General features: G+C 40.3%; 1 protein-coding gene across 20 annotated transcripts in view; it reads right to left on the minus strand.

Annotated features, from left to right (window-relative positions):
- LRRC8B (leucine rich repeat containing 8 VRAC subunit B) overlaps nucleotides 1-21,367 on the minus strand; it is a 98,609-nt gene that overhangs the window by 34,137 nt on the left and 43,105 nt on the right. For 17 of the 20 annotated variants that reach the window (XR_007154790.1, XR_007154786.1, XR_007154782.1 and 14 more), the window contains 2 exons: nucleotides 10,760-10,863; nucleotides 7,368-9,532 (listed from right to left, as the gene is read on the minus strand). Coding sequence is in view for 7 of the 20 variants with exons in the window: in XM_047871025.1 (XP_047726981.1) it covers nucleotides 7,368-9,506 (2,139 nt within the window). In the remaining 13 variants the exon portion in view is untranslated. Of the gene's footprint in view, nucleotides 1-1,673; nucleotides 1,798-7,367; nucleotides 9,533-10,759; nucleotides 10,864-11,987; nucleotides 12,064-14,102; nucleotides 14,187-16,017; nucleotides 16,576-21,367 lie in introns of those variants that run through there. The other 3 variants (XM_047871028.1, XM_047871027.1, XR_007154792.1) reach the window with 3 other exon arrangements.

The following is a 21,367-nucleotide window of genomic DNA, read 5'->3' on the forward strand; positions in this document are numbered from 1 at the left end:
TCTTGCTGTCACGATCTCACAGTTGTGAGATCGAGCCTTGCGGCTGGCTCTGGGTTGAGCATGGAGCCTGCTTGGGATTTACTCTCTGTCCCTCCCCTGCTCACCCTCTCTCTCAAAAGAAACACACATTCAAATCTCTAAATTTGTCATTTTTAGTGACTTCTCAGCCCTCAAAGACCGGAGGAGGATTTCACAATGTGATGGGAGTGAGCTACTGGGCCGGGCCCTCATCAGAGGCCCCTCAGCTGTGCTGCTGTCATGAAAGTGAGTCAAGAGCTGTGGTTAGTGGTGCTGCTTCCTGAGTGCCAAGTGTCCACCTCAGGGACTTTCTCTCAGAGTCAGCGTCCAACTGAGGCACAAGACCCTTATTCACCTGCCTGACTTGAATTATGTTAAAGGAGGCTGGGGAGCTGTGTTAGAGACTCAAGACTTTCTTTCAATTAAGCAATTTTATACTGAAAAAAAAATCTACTTACAAACCTTTAAAAACAGTTTGCCCTGAAACTTACAAAAACACCAAAAATATTTTTCCTGGGCCAATTCATTTTATAAAAAATGTTAGATAGCTTTTCTTTATACTGAATTCATGTAACATGCTCTTTGCTAGACAATATACACAAGCCAAAAATAAAAAAAATTACCCTGGGGCGCCTGGGTGGCGCAGTCGGTTAAGCGTCCGACTTCAGCCAGGTCACGATCTCGCGGTCCGTGAGTTCGAGCCCCACGTCAGGCTCTGGGCTGATGGCTCAGAGCCTGGAGCCTGTTTCCGATTCTGTGTCTCCCTCTCTCTTTGCCCCTCCCCCGTTCATGCTCTGTCTCTCTCTGTCCCAAAAATAAATAAACGTTGAAAAAAAAAATTAAAAAAAAAAAAAATTACCCTAATGGACTACTGATTTCTTTTATAAGATCATAAGAAATGTTTTCAGGGTATCAGGGAGATGATAAACTTCATAAACAGAATGTTTTTATAGACCTATAATACACACACACACACACACACACACACACACACAGCTATGAAATCAACTGAAAAAAAGACAGAAGTGAATAGCTACATCCTAGAATTCTCCAGCAACAAAGTATCTTTAACAAAATGTAGTGGAGCCCCCAGAACATCCAGGGAAGGAAGGTCCTCCTCCTGTGTCTATTGTGGACACGGACAGTGAGTACTCCCCTGTTTCCAGAGGCTGAGACCTTATTTCAGAATCCATCTCAATGTCAGATTCCCCCCACCCCCCCCCCCCCGTTTTTTTCCCTGGCCATTGACACATCATCTCAGAACATGCTAACCAAATCCATAAAATCCAATTGTTTCAGGAAACAGAAATGAAATATTTCCATTTCTAAGGAGTGATGTCAAAAACGAGTACTACCGCATAAACGATTTTCTGAAGGAATTTCTACTGCCAGCCAGAAGTCTTTGCACTAAGAAAAGACATGCATTAAATTCACAAATGTCGAAATTGGAAGACCTGGGTGCAAATTGGAGTGGTTTTTAAGATTTGAGCGAAACTATGAAGTCCTCCTTTTCCTTGCTTCTCCATCACCTTCGGTACCATCATAATGCAATCACACTTTGGCATTGGATTAGAGGTAGACGCTGCCTCCCCTTCTCCCATCCCCCGTGCCCACACAGCACTGCTTCCCACGTAACAGCATTTGGTCTGACGCACCTGTGATGCGCCAGAGCGGGCGCTGGAACACCTGCCTTCCACCCTAGGTCCATCACTAGGAGCTTCAGACTTCAGGAACATCATCCTGAGCGTCAGTTTCAGTTTCGGTAAATGAGGGTAATAACTAGAGCAGAGGTTGGAAAAGTTTCTCTCTACATGAGCAGGCCAGTAAATATTTTAGGCTTTGTGTTAAAAGGCAAAACTGAAAATATTATGTAGATACTTTTACAACAAGACAGAAAAAATTTCATACATTTTTCAGTGATTAAATTCAAAATATAATAACTGAGTATAAATTTTTTGTAGTATAGGCCCCTGAATGAGAAAAATGGAATTTATTCATATGGACAAATTATATGAGATTTGAATTTCATATAATTTTCATGTGAGACAAAATATTATTTAAAAAAAATTCCCCCAACCATTCAAAAATTTTAAAAACCATACGTAGGTCAAGGCTATATAAAAATTCAAAAAGCAGGGGTGCGTGGGTGGCACAGCTGGTTAAGCGTCCGACTCTTTTGTTTTTTAATGTTTATTTTTGAAGGAGAGAGAGACAGAGCATGAGTGGGGGAGGGGCAGAGAGGGAGGGAGACACAGAATCCAAAACAGGGGCCCCAGGCTCTGAGCTGTCAGCACAGAGACCAAAACGGGCCTCAAACCCACAAACCATGAGATCATGACCTGAGCCAAAGTCAGCGGCTTAACCGACTGAGCCACCCAGGCACCCTGTGTCTAACTCTTGATCTTGGCTCAGGTCATGATCTCACAGTTTGTGAGTTTGAGCCCTGTGTCTGCCTCTGCGTTGATAGTGTGGAGCCTGCTAAGGATTCTGTCTCTTCTTCTCTCTGCCTCTCCCCCTGCTTGTGCTCTCTTTCTCTCTCAAAATAAATAGATAAACTTAAAAAAAAATTAAAAAGCATTCTTAGCTCAAGCGGTGGGTGGGTTTTGGTCCCAGGCTGTAATTTGCCGACTCGCTGGCCCATGGTGTTCCTCTAAGATATAAATCTTCATTTCTTGTGTTTAATTTATATTCCTACTTCTAAATCATAACTGATTAAGTCTTTTCATGGGGTTTTATTTCTTGATTGTACTCTCCCAACCCTTCTAAATACTGCAATCAGAGCCTCTTTTGAAGGAACCAGTTCAAGTCTGACCCCAGCTACTATCCAATGAACTCAAACTTGAACTTGACTCGCAAAGTTAAAAGCATTCTCCATTCTGACGCACCTTCTAAATGCTCTCATCTCTTATTGCATCTGAGCCTGCCTGTTGTAATCTTCTGCACATGACCTCTGTCCTTTTACATTTCCCCAACCCCCCGTCCTCAGGAACACTCCTCTCAAGAGTTACTGTAAAAAAGAACATCTTGGGGCGCCTGGCTGATTCAGTCAGTAGAGCATGCACTCTTGATCTTGGGGTTGAAGTTTGAGCCCTACACTGGGCGTAGAGATTACTTCAAAATAAAATCTTGGGATGCCTGAGTGTCTCAGATGGTTAAGTATCTGACTCCTGATTTTGGCTCAGGTCATGATCTCATGGTTCACAGGTTTGAGCTGCACATTAGGCTGTGCCCTGGCTGGGTGGAGCCTACTTTGGATTCCTCTCTCTCTCTCTCTACCTCTCTGCCTCTCCCCTGCTTGTGCTCCCTCCTTCTCTCTCAAAAGAAGTAAATTAAAAAATAAAAAAAAAAACTAAAATATTTAAGAGTATCTTGCTCAAATACGTTTGGTAAACATTGCATGTCATGTCTCTCTTAGAGAAGCACAATGCATATTCAAATTCTAAAGGCTCTGAGGAATCCTGCAGCAAAAAATATGACAAAAAGAAGTGTTTAGTGTTCTGTGTGGTAACACTGATTACTACCTTGTGGAAGAAACTCTAGAGTGCCCTCTCTGGGAATGTCTGTCATTTGGGGGATGCCCAGTATCTTCAATGTCTGGAGAATTCCCTACCTTATCTTGGTGGGAAGCGGAGTCCACTTCCCACTGGGGGGACTGACAACACCAGATTCTAGTGTTCCCAGCTCCCTTACAGCTTGAGTGTGGGTGGGCGTTCATAAGCTCTCAGACTTGGACTTTAAATTGGGGCTCCTGTCACAAAGCAGCAGAAACCATGAAGAACCTATTTTGTGGGAGGGCAAGGGGTGCATTAGCAGCAGCATCTAATTTTCAGGGGCAATGCTGTGCCCAGTGCTGGTATGGTCAACGGCAGGGTATCCTCACCATTTTGCTTTTGTGCTATAATTTTGGCCTTTTGGCTATCTAACTCTATGCTTGATTGCTTTCCAAGCTCAATTATTCAGCCTTTTCAGTGATAATATGACATTTCAATAAATGTCTTTTCTACTAAACCACAGAGAGTATTTGTTGCCTCCATCCATGAACCTGGTATACTCCCCAACTTTTTAGAAGAGTATTTTAAAACCTCTTCCTTCAGGAATCTTTACTAATTTCTATTCCAAATGGAGAGATCAACTACATTTCTGAGACTATGCATACCTAAATATTTATGCATCCAATTTGATGTTTTATTTTCTAATTTTAATAAATATTTTGGTCTACCTCATAGAATCTGAAGAATTTCAAAGTTAGAAGGAAACTTGAAACTGAAGCATGAATCCCTGATTCCCTTTAACAATATTCCTACCAAGTAGTTGACGACCCATATCTGGACAGTTTTATTCATAAGAAAACCAGGGCACCTGGGTTGCTCAGTTGGTTAAGCATCTGACTCTTGGTTTCAGGTCAGGTCATGACCTTATGGTTCATGAGATTGAGCCCCTCATTGGACTCTGTGCTGACAGTGCAGAGCCTGCTTGGGATTCCTTCTCTCTCTATTTCTGCTCCCCCCCCCCCCACTCATTCTCTCTGTCTCTCTTAAAATAAATAAATAAACTTAGAAAAAAAGAAGAAAATAAAAATCATTTCTCCCTTCTCAAAGGTTCAATTTTTGGACAAGATTTCGGGAAATATGAGAAATCTTTTCCTGCTTGTCTTGGTTCAAACACTCATGGTTACTTTCCAGAAGATTTCTTTTCTATTAAGTGTTACAAATATTTAAAGACCAATATCATGGACTATTCTTTTCCCTTCCCTCTCCAATATTTCCTATTATTAGGCTGTTCCATCAGAGAACTTTTCATCTCCCTGGCTGCTGTCTTCTGAGTGAGTTTCACTTTCTCCATATCCTGATTAAATAAGTCTCTTCAGAGTTCTGAGGACAGTGTCCTTCAACCATTCAAAGGTGTCATGGTCATTGTTATGGCTCTGGGATGCTTAGCAATTGCTGATTATCAGACTTCTTTTAAAAAAATTTTTTTTTTTCAGAGAGAGAGAGAGAGAGAGACAGAGACAGAGACAGAGACAGAGACAGAGACAGACAGCATGAGTGGGGAAGGGTCAGAGAGAGAGACACAGAATCTGAAGCAGGCTCCAGGCTCTGAGCTGTCAGCACAGAGCCTGATGCGGAGCTTGAACTCATGAGATCATGACCTGAGCTAAAGTTGGATGCTTACCTGACTGAGCCACCCAGGTGCCCCTGGTTATTAGACTTCTGAGACAACCCAGCCTAAGATATCATTCTACTTTGGCCATAAACTGCCTTCACCATAGGACTTTACATGTCAACCAAGTATCCTCCCTAACTCAAAATAAAATGTGTCTGATACTCACACCTAGTTTCTCTTTCACATATGGTAAAGAAGTCAATAAACTTGGTGTCAAAAGTACCAATGGTCTTAAGGTTTTATTACATTAAACTAGGAAAAAACATTAACCTGCCTATACATTTAAGTAATTCATGACCAGCTAACAATTTAATCAGCTTCAACTTTCAAAAATTCATGTAGTGATATAACTATACAACAACTAGTGGAACCAGTGCCTTTCAAAATAATTATTAATAATTTTTTAATTTTTGATTTAACAATGGAAAAGTATAGCCAAAATATTAATATTAATCTACTGCATAATTAAACAACACTAATGATAAATCTCTAGACCTGTAGTTTTCAAAGTATGGTCACCACACCAGCAGCATCAGCTTCATCTGGGATTTTGTAGAAATGCAAACTCTTGGACCCTACACACCAAACCTGCTGAATCAGAAACTCTGGGAGTGGGGTCCAGCAATCAGTGTTTTAACAAGCCCTTCAGGTAATTCTGATGAACACTGCTAATCTAGATCAACCCTCAAGGAGTTTTACAGCCTCCTAATCCTTTAAGTCCTTAAGATTTCTCAGGGGCGCCTGGGTGGCTCAGTCAATGGAGCGTCTGACTCCTGGTTTCAGCTCAGGTCATGATCTCACGGTTCGCGAGTTCGAGCGTGCTTGGAATCCTCTCTCTCCCTCTCTCTCTGCCCCTCTCCTTCTCACTCTCTCTCTCAAAATAAACTTAAAAAAAAAAAAAGACATTAAAAAAAAAAAGACCTGAAGATTTCTCATTTATTTTAGAATGGGCTCTAGCTTTTTGCATATATGAGTCAAATCAATTTTCTAAAAATTGGCATGAATTTTGCTCTCATTCCTCAACTTTTTGGTGTTTTTCCAATCCATGGTTTTTGAAAATAATGTCTGGTGATTAATATGTTTATTAGCCAACAGCATGCTCATAGCTATATTTAGCATGAAATGCGAATTACAAAAAGTCTAAGAGATAGTACATTTTTTGGGTGGGGTAGAAGGAAGTAGTTCCCATTTTCTACTACTGGAAGACCCCTTTCGTCTTTTGGCAGACCTGATTTCTGGAAGATTATTTTTCTTCTTCCCATAGGGGCATTACCATCACTCTCTTGCCCTTTTGGCTAGCATGATTTTTTTTTTTTTCTTTTTCTTCCTCCTTCACATTTTAACCTAGGAAACTAGTCATTTATTTTGTTTTTTCTTGTTTCAGTGAAGTCAAGTTTTCCTTAACTTGGCTTTACTGTTGCAAATTATGGTTCATTTTTAAAGTATGGATGCTGGAAAAAGCTTCTAAGAAGCTCTAGTGTTGCATTATAGAACCAGGCCTTTCATTTTGAATTGTCTTTCTAGACATGCATGTAGATTTCCAGTTTTTCTTACTGCATCACAAAAAAGATTTATGAATAATTCATGATCCCAGTATTTTTAACAAAAAGTTCTTCTCCTGTGACAGATTTGGAAAGCTAAAAACTTTTATGAAGCTTCCTAAATACTTAAGATCTTTCCAGAATGAAAAGTAAGCTCTGTTACAATTAGTTTAAAATACTTCAGCTGTGATGTTTATGTGAAAAATGGGGACAGAGAATAAAGACAACATTCGTTGAGCATTACTATGTGCTAGGAACTGGTGCTTTAACTAGATAAATTATAAATATAAATATAAATATAAATATAAATATAAATATAAATATAAATAATATAAATATAAATATAAATACAAATACAAATACAAATATAAATATAAATACAAATACAAATATAAATATACATATAAATATAAATATAATTTTTTCTTCTATAAAATCCCCATGACAACTTATCAGTTAGATTAAAAACTGATGCTCAGTGTTTTGGTAATTTGCCCACGGTCACATATCTGGTAAGTGGCAGACAGGCCAGGCTCAGAGGATGCTTAGTATGACTACAAGTCCATTTTCTTTACCTGCATTATACGCTACAACAACAGACGCTCAAAACACCAGCTAAATGAAGGCAAGAACAGATATACTTACATTGTTGTTGGTCACGGCAAAGTACTGCAAATTACTCAGATACTGGATTTCTTCTGGAATGAAGGTCAGATGGTTATAGCTTAGATCCAAATAATGTAGTTTGGTGCATAGGAAAAGCTGTAGGGGCAGATTCTCAATATTATTATGGTTCAAAGAGAGCTGCTCTAGATTAGATAGTGCCCCAATCTGGGCAGGAATATAAGCAATGTTATTGTGCCACAACTTTAAGCAGGAAAGGTTCTGGAGATGCTGAAAGCTAATGATCTCTTCCACGGTTTTAAGGTTATTTTCTTTTAGGTCTAACTCATGCAAATTGTTCAGACTGAAAATGGAGTGTGGGATGCGTTCCAGGTCACAGCTGATAAGCTCTAGGCTTTTCAGATTGACCATCTTTTTCAAGTTGTTCAACACAACCAGCTTGCTTCCCTCATTATCAAGGGATAACTTCTGCAGAGAAGGCAGGAGGTCTGTAATGACTTGAGGGATCCGGGAGAGGCTGCTCTTCAAGTAGAGGGTCCTCAGGTTTTTTAAGTCCTGAAAGCCCTCCAATTGCATGGTACTCAACTGCTCAGGTAGAACACAGCCCGACAGATAAAGTTCTTTGAGATTCCTCAGGTGAAATACCCAGCGTGGGATCTTCCCCATTTCAGTAAATTTCAGGCGGAGGATTTTTAAATTCTCCTCCAGAAAGCCCAGCGCTGGATGGTCTACCACCAGGGACGAATGGTACACATGAAGCTCCTTGAGGTTGACCAGCTGCGAGACTGTGGAGGGCAGCTTGACCTCCGGGATAAGCTCCAGGCTGAGCACTTCGATTTCTGTCAGCTCAAAGACGTTGTCTGGAAGACCATTTAGCATAAAAAGGTGCAGTTCTACCTTGTCCTGGGAATTTTTCACAAGCTTACTTTTCAGTTTCTCAACCGTCCATTCGTTATTGAGGTTGATCTGTTTTAGTTTGTTCTCACTGACCTCCGAGAGGAATATGGAGAAGCGTTTGGAATAAAGAGGATCATATTGATCGGCCAGATGGAGGATGAAGGCGAAGTCATTCTTGACGTCAGGGATATCGCTGTAGTTGCTTTTCTCTCTCAACGCCTCAAAGGAATATTGCTTCAGAGAACTCCTCAGCATCCACCACAAGCTGTAAGAGGAGGTGAGACCGTAAAGTATAACCAAAATGACATAAAATGAAGCCAGGACCTTGAATATTTCTGCCAAGGAGTAGACACACTGGTAGCGCTTGTATCCTGTAAAAGCCTGCACGTCAATGGAACAGTCGATTTCCAGAGTGATGTAGGTTAGGAAATATGGAACATAAGTTATGATGAGGATGAACAAAATGACTTTCACTATGATCTGCTTCAGATACACTCTATAAATGATGTCCTTCTGCTCCACGTGCATGCGGAACCTTTTCACTTTTTCAAAGATGGCTTTGGCCTGTTCGCCCTCCTTCTTGTCCAGGACGCTAGAAGTTGGGCTTTCTATGCTGGCCGACTCCAAGCCAGGCTGTGGGTAGGGCAATGACTGCTTGCTGGAATCGACGTCGGCTGAACACCCTGAGGACGAAAGCAGAACCTTGGACTTGGAGAGTGTCAGGGGCCTCACCGACTGCTCGGCCACTGTTTCGGACAGGGCACGCGTGGTCCATGGGGAGTCGAAGCACTTGTGAAGGATGGCCACAAAATGCTCGAGCCTGGAGCTGGTACTCGGGTAGTGAAGCCAAAAGTTGCTGCAGGCTGCAAAGATGAGTGTGTGCAAGAGCACCAGGTAGGGGAAAAACTTGGCGAACCAATGGAGCTGTTTCTCGTAACAGACAGCATCGATGTAGGAGTACTGCTGTCGGTGGAGGTCATTCTGGATTCTGAGGGGAAGTGGGAGCGGTGTCCCAGGATCAGAGGATGTGTTTGTGCTGGCTTTCAGGAGGTCCCAAGGCACGGCACAGTGATTGTCAAATTCCACCTTACATGGAAGACAGCACAGAACCCTGCTCTGTGTAAGCTGGAGAGCTCCGGCCAGCACGGCCACCAGCAGCATGATCAGGGTAATGTAATACCAGAAGACGTCCCACCATGGTTTTAGGATGTGATAAGATGACTGGGCGTCTGCTAAACATTTCAGCTCTGTTAGCGTAATCATGACTTTCCCTTGTAGGAGTACGGAAACTGGGAGAGGAAAATAAAAAGAAAAACCACTGAAGGGAGCATCCAAAATAAGCATTTAACTCTAATGCTTGTAGGTACCCAAGTACGATCTAGCTCAGGGACAAAATCTGGGAGGCAGGGCTGATCAAAGGATATAAATGTCTTCTGGTTTCATTTGAAACCTTAGGCCATCCCAACTGTGCACTATAAAGTCCTTCAGATGAGACACCATTTGGTGATAGCCAGACTGGATCTATAAAGGTATTTAGGGCAGATTGTGAAGCAACTATCTAGTTTCCTCCTGGATCTTGACTCCATCCCAAGCTATTAAAAACCAGAAGCCATATTTTATGCCTTCCAAATGGTCTGAGTAAGCTCTATTCCACAGCCTGTCCCACACCTGGTGCATCAGTTACAGCCTAAGAGTTGTGTTTCAACCACCATGGGGAACCTCTTTTGAGCAAGCACTGCTTTACGTAGTTATCCCTTAGGATTAGAGGGATCTACCAGTTCTACATTCAAAACAAACTGTAAGTTAATGCATTATCTCCTTTCCCCCCAAGCTCTTGCTTTGTAACTTAAGTTCATGTCCAACTTAGAGTATTTAAAAGCTGATGAAGCAACACTAGTGGCTTAACACGGGATAGGGAAGAAAAACTCAGAACATGCTACTATGGGGGGATTCTCACTCGTGGTTAATGTTTTGATGGCAAATAACTAATAGGATAAATAAGTAAGAGTATACTCTATTACTAAATTATTTTTTGCCTCAGAAAAACAAGAGGTAGATTTTCCATTTTCACATTAAAAAGTATTCAGGCAGTGTTCCTTACAGAAATGATTTATGTAACGTTCAACCTTATATAAATCAATTGTTTAAAAAATTGCTAATTAGTAAAATCTGGACAACCTATAAAATGGCACAGAGTACGAGAAATAAAAGGAAACGTTTGGGTCTAATAACATATCTAGTAAGAAAAACGAAGAAAAAAATCACAGCAGCATGTTTTTTTAATGGATAAAGAGAATGCCAAATCATCTCTAAGGACACCGCCAGCCTCAAAGTTTATGGCTGAATTTGTCCCCTTAAAGGTCCTGAAAGTTAAATTCATTTAAGACATGAGACTGAAATTGCAAAAGAATATAAACACAAATAGAGATAAGGGTATTCAGACAGCGGTTATTCATTGAACAAAGAACACAAGTCAACAATGACCAAAATAAAGTACTTTAAATATTTACACTTACTGGATGAAAAAAAAAATGAATCCAATAAGTTGACTGTGCTTCAATCAGGAGGCCGACACCTTTTGAAATTTCTTAGACACACCATCTCTGTGTTTGTCTTCATTCTGTGAGAAAGCACAGATATCTTATAATAGCTGCAGTATTTCAAACAAAATTGGAAACACTGTCTTCAGAGACCCTCTCCATCATAAGACACGATATGGCAAATAGATTTTCATAGATCAGTTTACTTTTCACACTAGAGGACGTTTTGGCAAGGTATATATAGACAGGACCCCACCCATATATGAGATCATACTCAGCCCCTGAATTCCTTTAGGTTACAGAGAAGTTTCCACAGAAACTTAGATGTTAATGTATTTTAAAATGCCATATTTACATCACTTAGATGAACACTTAGCTTTTCCAAGCAGCCTACATATGTTAATTTCTCTCACTCAGTCCTCATACACAGTTGGTCTTATTTGCATTTATCAGATGGCCTGTCAAACCATGTAGTTTCTGCATCCTAATTTAAAACCACACATCTCTCCAAATAAGACTCTGTGCTCTTCAAATTTAGCCTACTGATTTCATTAGAAATAGTCACAAGTTAATAACTTTTGAAGACACAGCTCAGAAATTTGCTGAAATTCTCTGAAGTTATATTATTAAATGTAGCTACCCTTTATATTAGCTTTTTTTTAACCTTGTAGGTTAATAAAAGCCATTCTTAGCATCTACTTCAAACAATCACTTGCAATAATTTAAATTACATATATATCGATCAGTTTGAAATATGAGGATATTCTAAAACATATAAAAATTTGAATTTGGTATGAAAATTGTATTTTTTAGTGCCTATGGAACTTCTGAAGAGCTGCTGGGAATGTTTATATAGTTGCCCCAAAGATACAATCCTTTTTGGGTTTATTAAGTACTTGAAACCCAGCTCAGTGTACTAACCCCAAATTGCATTTAAGATATTTTTAATAATACTCTTGTGATCTCATCATTTTCAAAGATCAAAAAGTTGGGCATGTCTGAAATTTACTTTGGATTTACCAATCCATGTGCAAAGCCTACTTTATAACTGCCATCCCGTATCAAATTATTGTGCAGGCCAGAAAGCAGAGTTAGTGTCTACGACAATCTAGCTGTGACTAATTCATAATTAGATATGACCAATGGAGTATGAGTTTCTCATTCACAATTCATTTTTAAAAGGCTTACAACATATGATACACACCTGCATTTATGTGCAGCAAGCATGATAAAATATTTGAGGTGTGAAACATTTTACATATTCTTCCATTGCACTGGGTCTATAATATATCCAGAAAGAATATATTACATAATTCCAGAGTGCTTCTCAGCCATCCCGATATTTATTATACAACACAGTTTCCTTTAAATATTGTAAACACATTTTCTACTTTAAACACAGTATTTCTATGAAACAGAGTCACAAACCTCCAACTATAGTACTATTTTAAAACACATATTTTAAAATAATCAATATGAGAAACTACTATAACTAATCCATTAGAGAACCACAACCAACTACAGGTTTACTATATTTATACTAACTTAAATTTATTAGTAAAGAATTTTTTCCTGTTTGCCTTTTTAAGAACTATAAATTTTCCCTCTAATCACCTAACTCAGATTTTCACTGAGGGGTTCCTTGTCAATAAGAGCAAATAAAAATATACTGTTTAAAATCTAATATCTGTCTTTCTACTTTCAAAGCACTTTCATTTACATTAATTTGTTTCATATAATAAACCATTAGATATATTATTACTCTTCACATTTTAAAACATGGAAATAAAGCAGGCCCAGAGGAGTTATCTTGTCCAAAGTGACAAAACTTGGCACAAAAACAGACACATAGACCAATGGAATAGAATAGAAACCCCAGAACTAGACCCACAAACGTATGGCCAACTCATCTTTGACAAAGCAGGAAAGAACATCCAATGGAAAAAAGACAGCCTCTTTAACAAATGGTGCTGGGAGAACTGGACAGCAACATGCAGAAGGTTGAAACTAGACCACTTTCTCACACCATTCACAAAAATAAACTCAAAATGGATAAAGGACCTAAATGTGAGACAGGAAACCATCAAAACCTTAGAGGAGAAAGCAGGAAAAGACCTCTCTGACCTCAGCCGTAGCAATCTCTTACTCGACACATCCCCAAAGGCAAAAGTGAATTACTGGGACCTTATGAAGATAAAAAGCTTCTGCACAGCAAAGGAAACAACCAACAAAACTAAAAGGCAACCAACGGAATGGGAAAAGATATTCGCAAATGACATATCGGACAAAGGGCTAGTATCCAAAATCTATAAAGAGCTCACCAAACTCCACACCCGAAAAACAAATAACCCAGTGAAGAAATGGGCAGAAAACATGAATAGACACTTCTCTAAAGAAGACATCCAGATGGCCAACAGGCACATGAAAAGATGTTCAGCGTCGCTCCTTATCAGGGAAATACAAATCAAAACCACACTCAGGTATCACCTCACGCCAGTCAGAGTGGCCAAAATGAACAAATCAGGAGACTATAGATGCTGGAGAGGATGTGGAGAAACGGGAACCCTCTTGCACTGTTGGTGGGAATGCAAATTGGTGCAGCCGCTCTGGAAAGCAGTGTGGAGGTTCCTCAGAAAATTAAAAATAGACCTACCCTATGACCCAGCAATAGCACTGCTAGGAATTTATCCAAGGGATACAGGAGTACTGATGCATAGGGCCACTTGTACCCCAATGTTCATAGCAGCACTCTCAACAATAGCCAAATTATGGAAAGAGCCTAAATGTCCATCAACTGATGAATGGATAAAGAAATTGTGGTTGATATACACAATGGAATTCTACGTGGCAATGAGAAAAAATGAAATATGGCCTTTTGTAGCAACGTGGATGGAACTGGAGAGTGTGATGCTAAGTGAAATAAGCCATACAGAGAAAGACAGATACCATATGGTTTCACTCTTATGTGGATCCTGAGAAACTTAACAGGAACCCATGGGGGAGGGGAAGGAAAAAAAAAAAAAAAAAAGAGGTTAGAATGGGAGAGAGCCAAAGCATAAGAGACTGTTAAAAACTGAGAACAAACTGAGGGTTGATGGGGGGTGGGAGGGAGGAGAGGGTGGGTGATGGGTATTGAGGAGGGCACCTTTTGGGATGAGCACTGGGTGTTGTATGGAAACCAATTTGCCAATAAATTTCATAAAAAAAATAAAAATAAAAAAAATCAAAAATAAAAAAAAAAAATCAACCAATCAGGCACCTCATAATTTAAAACCTCCCCTGTGCTACTTGTCTCTGTCTATAAAAGCGCTGTACCAACCCTGATCGTGGCCTCTTGCGTCACCGGCGACGAGTGCGTGGGGGACCAGGTTCGAACCTGCAATAAACGACCCTTGCCGCTTGGCTTTGGAAAAAAAAAAAAAAAGTGACAAAACTGGCAAGAAATAGTTCCAGTTAGAATGGAGGTCTTCAGACTCAAATCTCAAGCCTCGTCCACACTGGAAACAAGATCACATTGTCATTAAATCCAATTAACTGTGCCACTCAGTTCTCTCAAAGATTAAAGAAATAGCTAAATACTTACCTCTTTTCCCCAATTGCAGTGGACTAAATATTTTGTCCCCCTAAAATACATATTTTGAAATCCTAACCCCCAAAGTGATAGTATTAGGAGGTGAAGCCTTAGGTCATGAGGGTGGGATTAGTGCCTTTATAAAATGGACCCCACAGGGCTCTCTTGCCCCTTCCACCATTTGAGGACACAGCAAGAAGGTGGCACCTATTAACTAGGAAGTAAGATCTCATTAGAATCTGCCAGTGCCTAGGTGCACCTGGATGCACCATTGGTTAAATGGCCAACTTCAGTTCAGGTCATGATCTCACAGTCTGTGGGTTCAAGCCCTGCATCGGGCTCTGTGCTGACAGCTCAGAGCCTGGAGCTGCTCTGGATTCTGTCTCCCTTTCTCTCTGCCCCTCCCTCCCTCATGCTCAGTCTCTCTCTCTCTCAAAAATGAATAAACATTAAAAACAAAACAAAACAAAACATCTGCCAGAGCAGTGCCTTGATCTCGAACTTCCCAATCTCTAGGAACTGAAAAATAAATATGTCTGCTGTTTAGGTCACCCAGTCCATGGTAATTTGTTATAGCAGCCCAAACAGACTAAGACATCAATTTACCCCAACAGTTGCATTGTAACTTGGTTCTATTTTAGTCTTTTGAAAAACAAAAGATGTAAATGTACAGTTTCCTGCAATGTCCCCTATAACATAATATATAATCTACTTTCTCAGCTGAACTTTTTCTACCAAACATTTTCCACTGAACTAAGATTCAATGTATAAATAGATAGCATCCAAATCTAATGATGCATGAAAAGTCTCAAGCATTCCTATATATTAAATGATGTTAACTTTTTCTAAGGGAAGTTTTTAACTTGAGAGCTAGAGCATAGCTGTCCTTTGTCATTACAAAATTTAATACTGTTTGTGTGTCTAGGAAATTTTTTCCAGATCATATTTTTGCAAACAATGAGGATTCAATCTAAATCAGATCTCTATTTCTAATATACAAATGCACTAAATCAGTTCAAAGACACAATGTTAAGAGTAAAGGATTTTGTGGTCCTAATCCCATTCCTTTAGCTTTTAAACCTCATTAAGAAATCATAAAAGCTTTTCAAAGCACATGAATTCATTTGACAATCTCACCCCAAAGTCTCTAGGATTGAAACAAAAACACTCAAGTTAGGCATCTTGTCTTCCCACTAGTCCTTATTTTACTTTGAAAGCTTTTCCAAAATAACCAGTGAAAAAATAAACAAATGATGATCAGATGGTATTTAGAGTCATTCTATGCGGAGAACTGGACACTACTTCAAAGATCTCTGTCTCTGACCCCAGGCAGGATATAACCAAACAATTCAAAATGGGGTTTCTCTCTGCTCTAACTGCAAATTGATTTAGAGATTGCCTTATATCCCTTCAAAATGTTTAGTACTACTTCTCAACAAGAGGTTTCTTGGGTCTAACGTATATCCAACTGAAGTTTAAATTCACCTCTTGGAGCTCTCTCTCTGGGAAATAGTGTGTCAGTACCCCCGATTAATTTGTTCCATTTCTTCAGACTAAATAACCCCTTGAACCGTTCTTCAGAGATCTGATGATTGTTCAGCATTTCTCAAGTACTTAAATGATCACTAGCAAGACACATGATATGCCAGCTTATGTCCCTTACCAGTTGCTTCAGATCTTGTCAGTGGAGTAATTTTCAAGTGACAAACACCCTTTCCAAATTTAGTTGTAGTTTTGAGACTTCCTAGAAGGAATTAAGATTCACATAGTAAAGTGTATCTTCAACATTAATGCTCATAAAAATCATTGGAGAGCGTATTAAATCGCAGAGTGGTAGGTCCCACCCTCAGAGTTTCTGATTCATTAGGTCTGAAGTAGTCCTCAAGAATGTGTCTAACAAATTTCTAGTTAATGTCGATGCTTCCAGTAGGTAGAGTAACCATTTTTTGAGAATCTAAGACAGTGGTTTTCAGTTTTGGCTTCACATTAGAACAACCTGGAGCAGTTTAAAAAACCTCAAATCCAGGGGCACTTGGGTGGCTCAGTCGGTTGAGCATCTGACTCCTGATTTCAGCTCAGGTCATGATCCCAGGGTGGTGGGATTGAGTCCTGGTGGGAGGTTGGGGGCGGGGGGGGAGTCCATTCTGAATGTGAAGCTGGCTTGAGGTTCTGTCTCTGTCTTTCTCCCTCTGCCCTTCTCCCCCACTTGCGTGCACTCTCTCTGTAAAACAAAAACAAAAACTCAAATCCAAGCCCTTCTCCTATGATTGGTCAAGCAATTCAACTGGTCTAGCTGAGACCAGTACTTTCTGTTTGTTTGTTTTCTCCAAATTTCCCCAGGAGGAGAAAGCTCACAAGACAGACTGACAATGAAATATCTGGGGAAAGTACTGTCCTTTTAACCCTTCCTGGAAGTTTCACTAGGTATCTAGAGTGCCTCCCCCTCTCTGCAGACTACGAGTAACAGCTACCAGCAACTCCACAAACTCTTCAGAGACCTGAGACCCCAGGTGTGCGAAGCAGTAGGTCAGAGAGTCATTGAGCTATAGAGATTTGCAGGGTGGATTTGAAGAGGAATCAGAAACAACAGAACCCAGCCAAAAGGTATTTAAATTGCGTAGGCTGGAAGCAATGAGGGAAAATTTTGCAATGCACTGGAAAGAAAGCAATGAATGAAATTGTCACTGTAAATGAAAATTCAACACCATTTAGCAACATCAAACAGAGGGGTCCATGGAGAAGCAGGAGTCAAATGGATTCACATTTTGAGTCTATGGTATTACCGTATCCTCCACAGTTTCTAGCATGTGGTGTACGACAAGTATTTGTACAATAAAAAATTGAACATATCAGAAGGCAGGAAATAATATGGTCAGATGTTAGGCAGGGTATATCTAAGGTAATTGGGCATTTCCTGAGAGAGACTAGAACACAGCCACTTGTAGACAGGAAGGACTTGGGCTAACTCTTCTGCATATTCTAAAGCCTAACAGCTTAAAAAAACAATAGTGTTTTATTTCTCATGATTCTGTGGGTGGTTCTTTCACTTCATGGTACTGGCTGGCACAAAGTGGCTGGAAGGTCCAGAATGTTCTCATTCATCAGGCGGGGTAGCTGGAGCTGCCTGCTGGCTGGCACTTTCAGTGAGATTCCTCATGGCTGTTTCAGGGTCCTCACATAGACGGTGGTTGGGTTCCAAGATGGTGCATCCCAAGCACGAAGGTGAAAAATTGCAGTTCTTTTATGGCCTGGCTCTCAAAGCTACGGTGTCACATCCACTCCACTCTATCAGCCAAAGGAGCCATAGATCCAGCCCAGATTCTAGGGAATGGGAAACGTCACTTCTCAATGGGAGGGGTGGCAAAGGATGGGCAGCTCTGCTTAATCTTCCCTGGTCTCTCTGCCCACAAACGTTGTGAAGTCCTCCTACATGCAAAGCACACTCACTCTCTTCCAAGCCCCTAAAAATTTCGTCCAACTCTGGTATCGAGTTCAGGCTTGAAGTCCAGGATCTTGTCGTCTAAATTAAGTAGAGGAGGCTGTGGGACAACATTCTTAAGGTCCTTGGAAGCCCTGTTATCTAGTTAAGAAGCCCCAGGAGGCACAGACTTACATCTTTTTGAAGTCATAATATAGGGTCTTGCCGCTATGCCCTTGCTTTCATTTGTACCTTGAGATTAAGTTTTATTGGCAGTATTGCTCTGGATCTGTTCTTTCCACCTGAGGCCATTTCTTACTTTGAGTACCTTTTCGCTGAGTCGAGAAGCAGGGAATGAGAAACAGTTTTATTTACAACCCTAGAAAATTCTGGATTGGAAACACATCCTCTAAAGTCTACTTAAAATCTGAACAGTTTCTTCTTTAATTTATCTCTCTTTTGCAATACTTTGGTCATGAGTGGTTAAAAAAGTCATTTGACGCTTCCAACATTCTGCTAGAAAATCCCCTAAGCTGGATATACAAATCCATTGGGTTCATTTTCCATCTTCCGTGTTATTGGAGATACAAGTCTTGTCAGTTTTCCTGTCAGTATGAAACAAGGGTACTGTTTTATATCCTCAAAAAGCAATTTCTTCATCGCCCTACCAGCTACCATTAATAGTTGTCTTACTTCCCTTCAGACCTTCACTGTCACCTGGTCTCAAAGCCAATGCCAGATGTTTTGTCACGGCAGCACCTCACTTCCGGGTACATTTTTGTTTTAGTTCTTTACTGCTATGCCAAAAAAAAAAAAAAAATCCGAAACTTTGTGGCTAAAACAACCATTTATCATTTCTCATGATTCTGTGGGATGATGAAGCAGTTCTTCTGTTTCACATGGTGTTGACTGGAATGCTGGGAGGGCTGTAAGTTCTAAAATGCCTCAGTCACAGGACTGGCATTTGGGTTGTCTGCTGGTCTACAGCTCAGCTTAGGCTAATGACCAGAGGCCCGGCCACTACTCCATATGGCTGTTTAGGCTGCCCCACAGCAAGGCAGCTAAGTTCTAAGGAACACTGCAAGCACACAATAGCAGAAGCTACACACTTCCTTAAATTCCAGCCTTAGAAATAACTCCACACCATCTCTGCCATGTTTGAGTGCTCAAAAAGGGTAACAGGGCCAGCCCAGATTTTTAAATGGAAGGGTAACAGACCCCAACTGGAGCATTTACAGACATCTTTAATTCACCATAGGGACTCAAGAATATTTAAGTAGTAGATACGCCATAGAAGTGAATTAACTCTTTGAGAGAAAGAACTGAGTGAATGAAGAACAAAATCTCTTTCCTAGATAATAAATCCCATGAGGAAGAGCTCTCAGACCAAGAGGAACAAAGGGGGAGAAAGAAGCAGGGTCAGTGAGATAAAAGAGAAACGCGGTGTTTCTGGAGCACAGAAATTCAAGGAAAGAGTCTGACATCACGGTTGATAACACAGAGAAACCAAAGGAAAAATGTGCTGCGTAACTAGCATTCTGCAGCTTCTTACCAAAAGCTGTACAGTGGCAATGGGTCTCTGAAACAATCGTAAATAATATTCTAAATCCTAGGAAAATTAATCATCTGAAGCCCCAGAAGACACTTGCTGAATATGACAACACCATGGTAATAACTCTAGAACTCCTTATTCAATCTGAGTTGTTCTGAACTTAAAAAACAAGTAACAATAACAATAAATAATAACAACAATAAATAAAAAACAGTAACTCTAGAACTCCTTATTAAATCTGAGTTGTTCTGAACTTAAAAAAGTAAAACGTGGCTTTACTTTTCCTTGTTTCTAACAGTTACAGAACACATGATTTATTTAACGTAGATGGAGACTGTCCTTTTAGGAAAAGACATCTCAATTCTTTGATGAGTTCAGTAAGCTACCAAATTCTCTAGAATCCATTTAAAATGAAAGAAGTTGCAGTCACATTATAATATTAACACTAGCACATAAGCCACCAGTGGCTACATAATTCTTAGAATGTGTAAACAGAAGGCCACCTCAGACCTTTCTCCACCATCTTCATTGTTAATAAAAATGTCTTCTTGCCTCCCCCTCCCACCACCCACAGTAAACATGCAATTTGGCTCTTGTGAATCTACATGCTCTCCTTTCAAATGTCTGGCTGATAGCTGAGATCACCATTACAACTGCTTTTCCACTGGTTACTTACTTTCACAAGAGCTGAGTCACATGGGCTATTTAATCCAGGAGGAAACCATGGAGATCAGAGTGCAACTCTTTACAAGTAAGAAACCTAAAGTTTAGAGGTGTTTAAATTGCTTCTCCAGGGCATGGAATTATGGTCACATTTCCTAATTTCAAAAGAGCTGGGAGGTTGAGAGCATTGATTCTGGCCACCTGTCCTAATTAATAATAGGCTCTTCCTAACAAAATAAACAGGGTTTCATAACATTAATTTGCAAATGGAGTCCAGAATATTTTTTTGTTATATATATATTTTTAACTATAAATCAAAATGATTTATTTATTTATTTATTTTTTTTGCTTTGGGACAAACCAGTGTGCTCTAGAAATGCTAAAAATATGATTAAGCCACTAGTCTTAACCCTTTCTCTAAACTTAACATTTATATGCACTCAATTATGGAGGCTAGGACTACAAAAGCATACCGAGAAAATATGAGACCTTGTTTCTGCTTTCATGGGATTTACAGTCCTGTTGTGGACAGAAGACACGCATAGTTGAAAGTCAGCACCACCATGTCATGCTGTCACCAGTATCAAATGGGTGGGATGACAGCTAAACCTAGAACGTACTACATCTGATTCTATATAAAGAAAATACCCAAAGGGGCGCCTGGGTGGCTCAGTCGGTTGAGCGTCTGACTTCAGCTCAGGTCACGATCTCGCGGTCCGTGAGTTCAAGCCCCACGTCGGGCTCTGGGCTGACGGCTCAGAGCCTGGAGCCTGCTTCCATTCTGTGTCTCCCCCTCTCTCTGCCCCTCCCCCGTTCATGCTCTGTCTCTCTCTGTCTCAAAAATAAATAAAACGTTAAAAAAAAAAAAAAAGAAAAGAAAATACCCAAAGAGAATGGGTGAAATATCTTAACAGCAGCATTTCTCAAAGAGAGGTCAGGATTTTAGTCTGTAGAATGCCTATTATGTGCCCAGGGGAGTTCAGAGGGTTCAGGAAATATAGATATGCAAGACAGAAAGATCCCTGCTCTCAGAGACCTTACTGAGGAAAAAGGGAAGAGAGGCAACCAAACAGACAACCATAATAAAATCAGAAATGCCATGAAGAATATAGAACTCCTTTATTTATTTTTAAAGCATTTTTAAATGTTTGTTTATTTTTGAGAGAGAGAGAGAGAGAGAGACAGAGGATATGAAGGGGGCTCTGTGCTGACAGCAGTGAATCCGAGCCCGATGTGGGGCTCAAACTCATGAACTGTGAGATTGTGACCTGAGGGTCATGACGTTGGACGCTCAACTGACTGAGCTGCCCAGGTGCTCCTAGAGCTCCTTTAGAGTGGGCAGACAGGGAAGGCCTCTTTAGACCTGAATGGAGCCAGCCA

Source organism: Prionailurus viverrinus, chromosome C1, assembly GCF_022837055.1.
Source record: "Prionailurus viverrinus isolate Anna chromosome C1, UM_Priviv_1.0, whole genome shotgun sequence".
Lineage (NCBI taxonomy): Eukaryota > Metazoa > Chordata > Mammalia > Carnivora > Felidae > Prionailurus > Prionailurus viverrinus.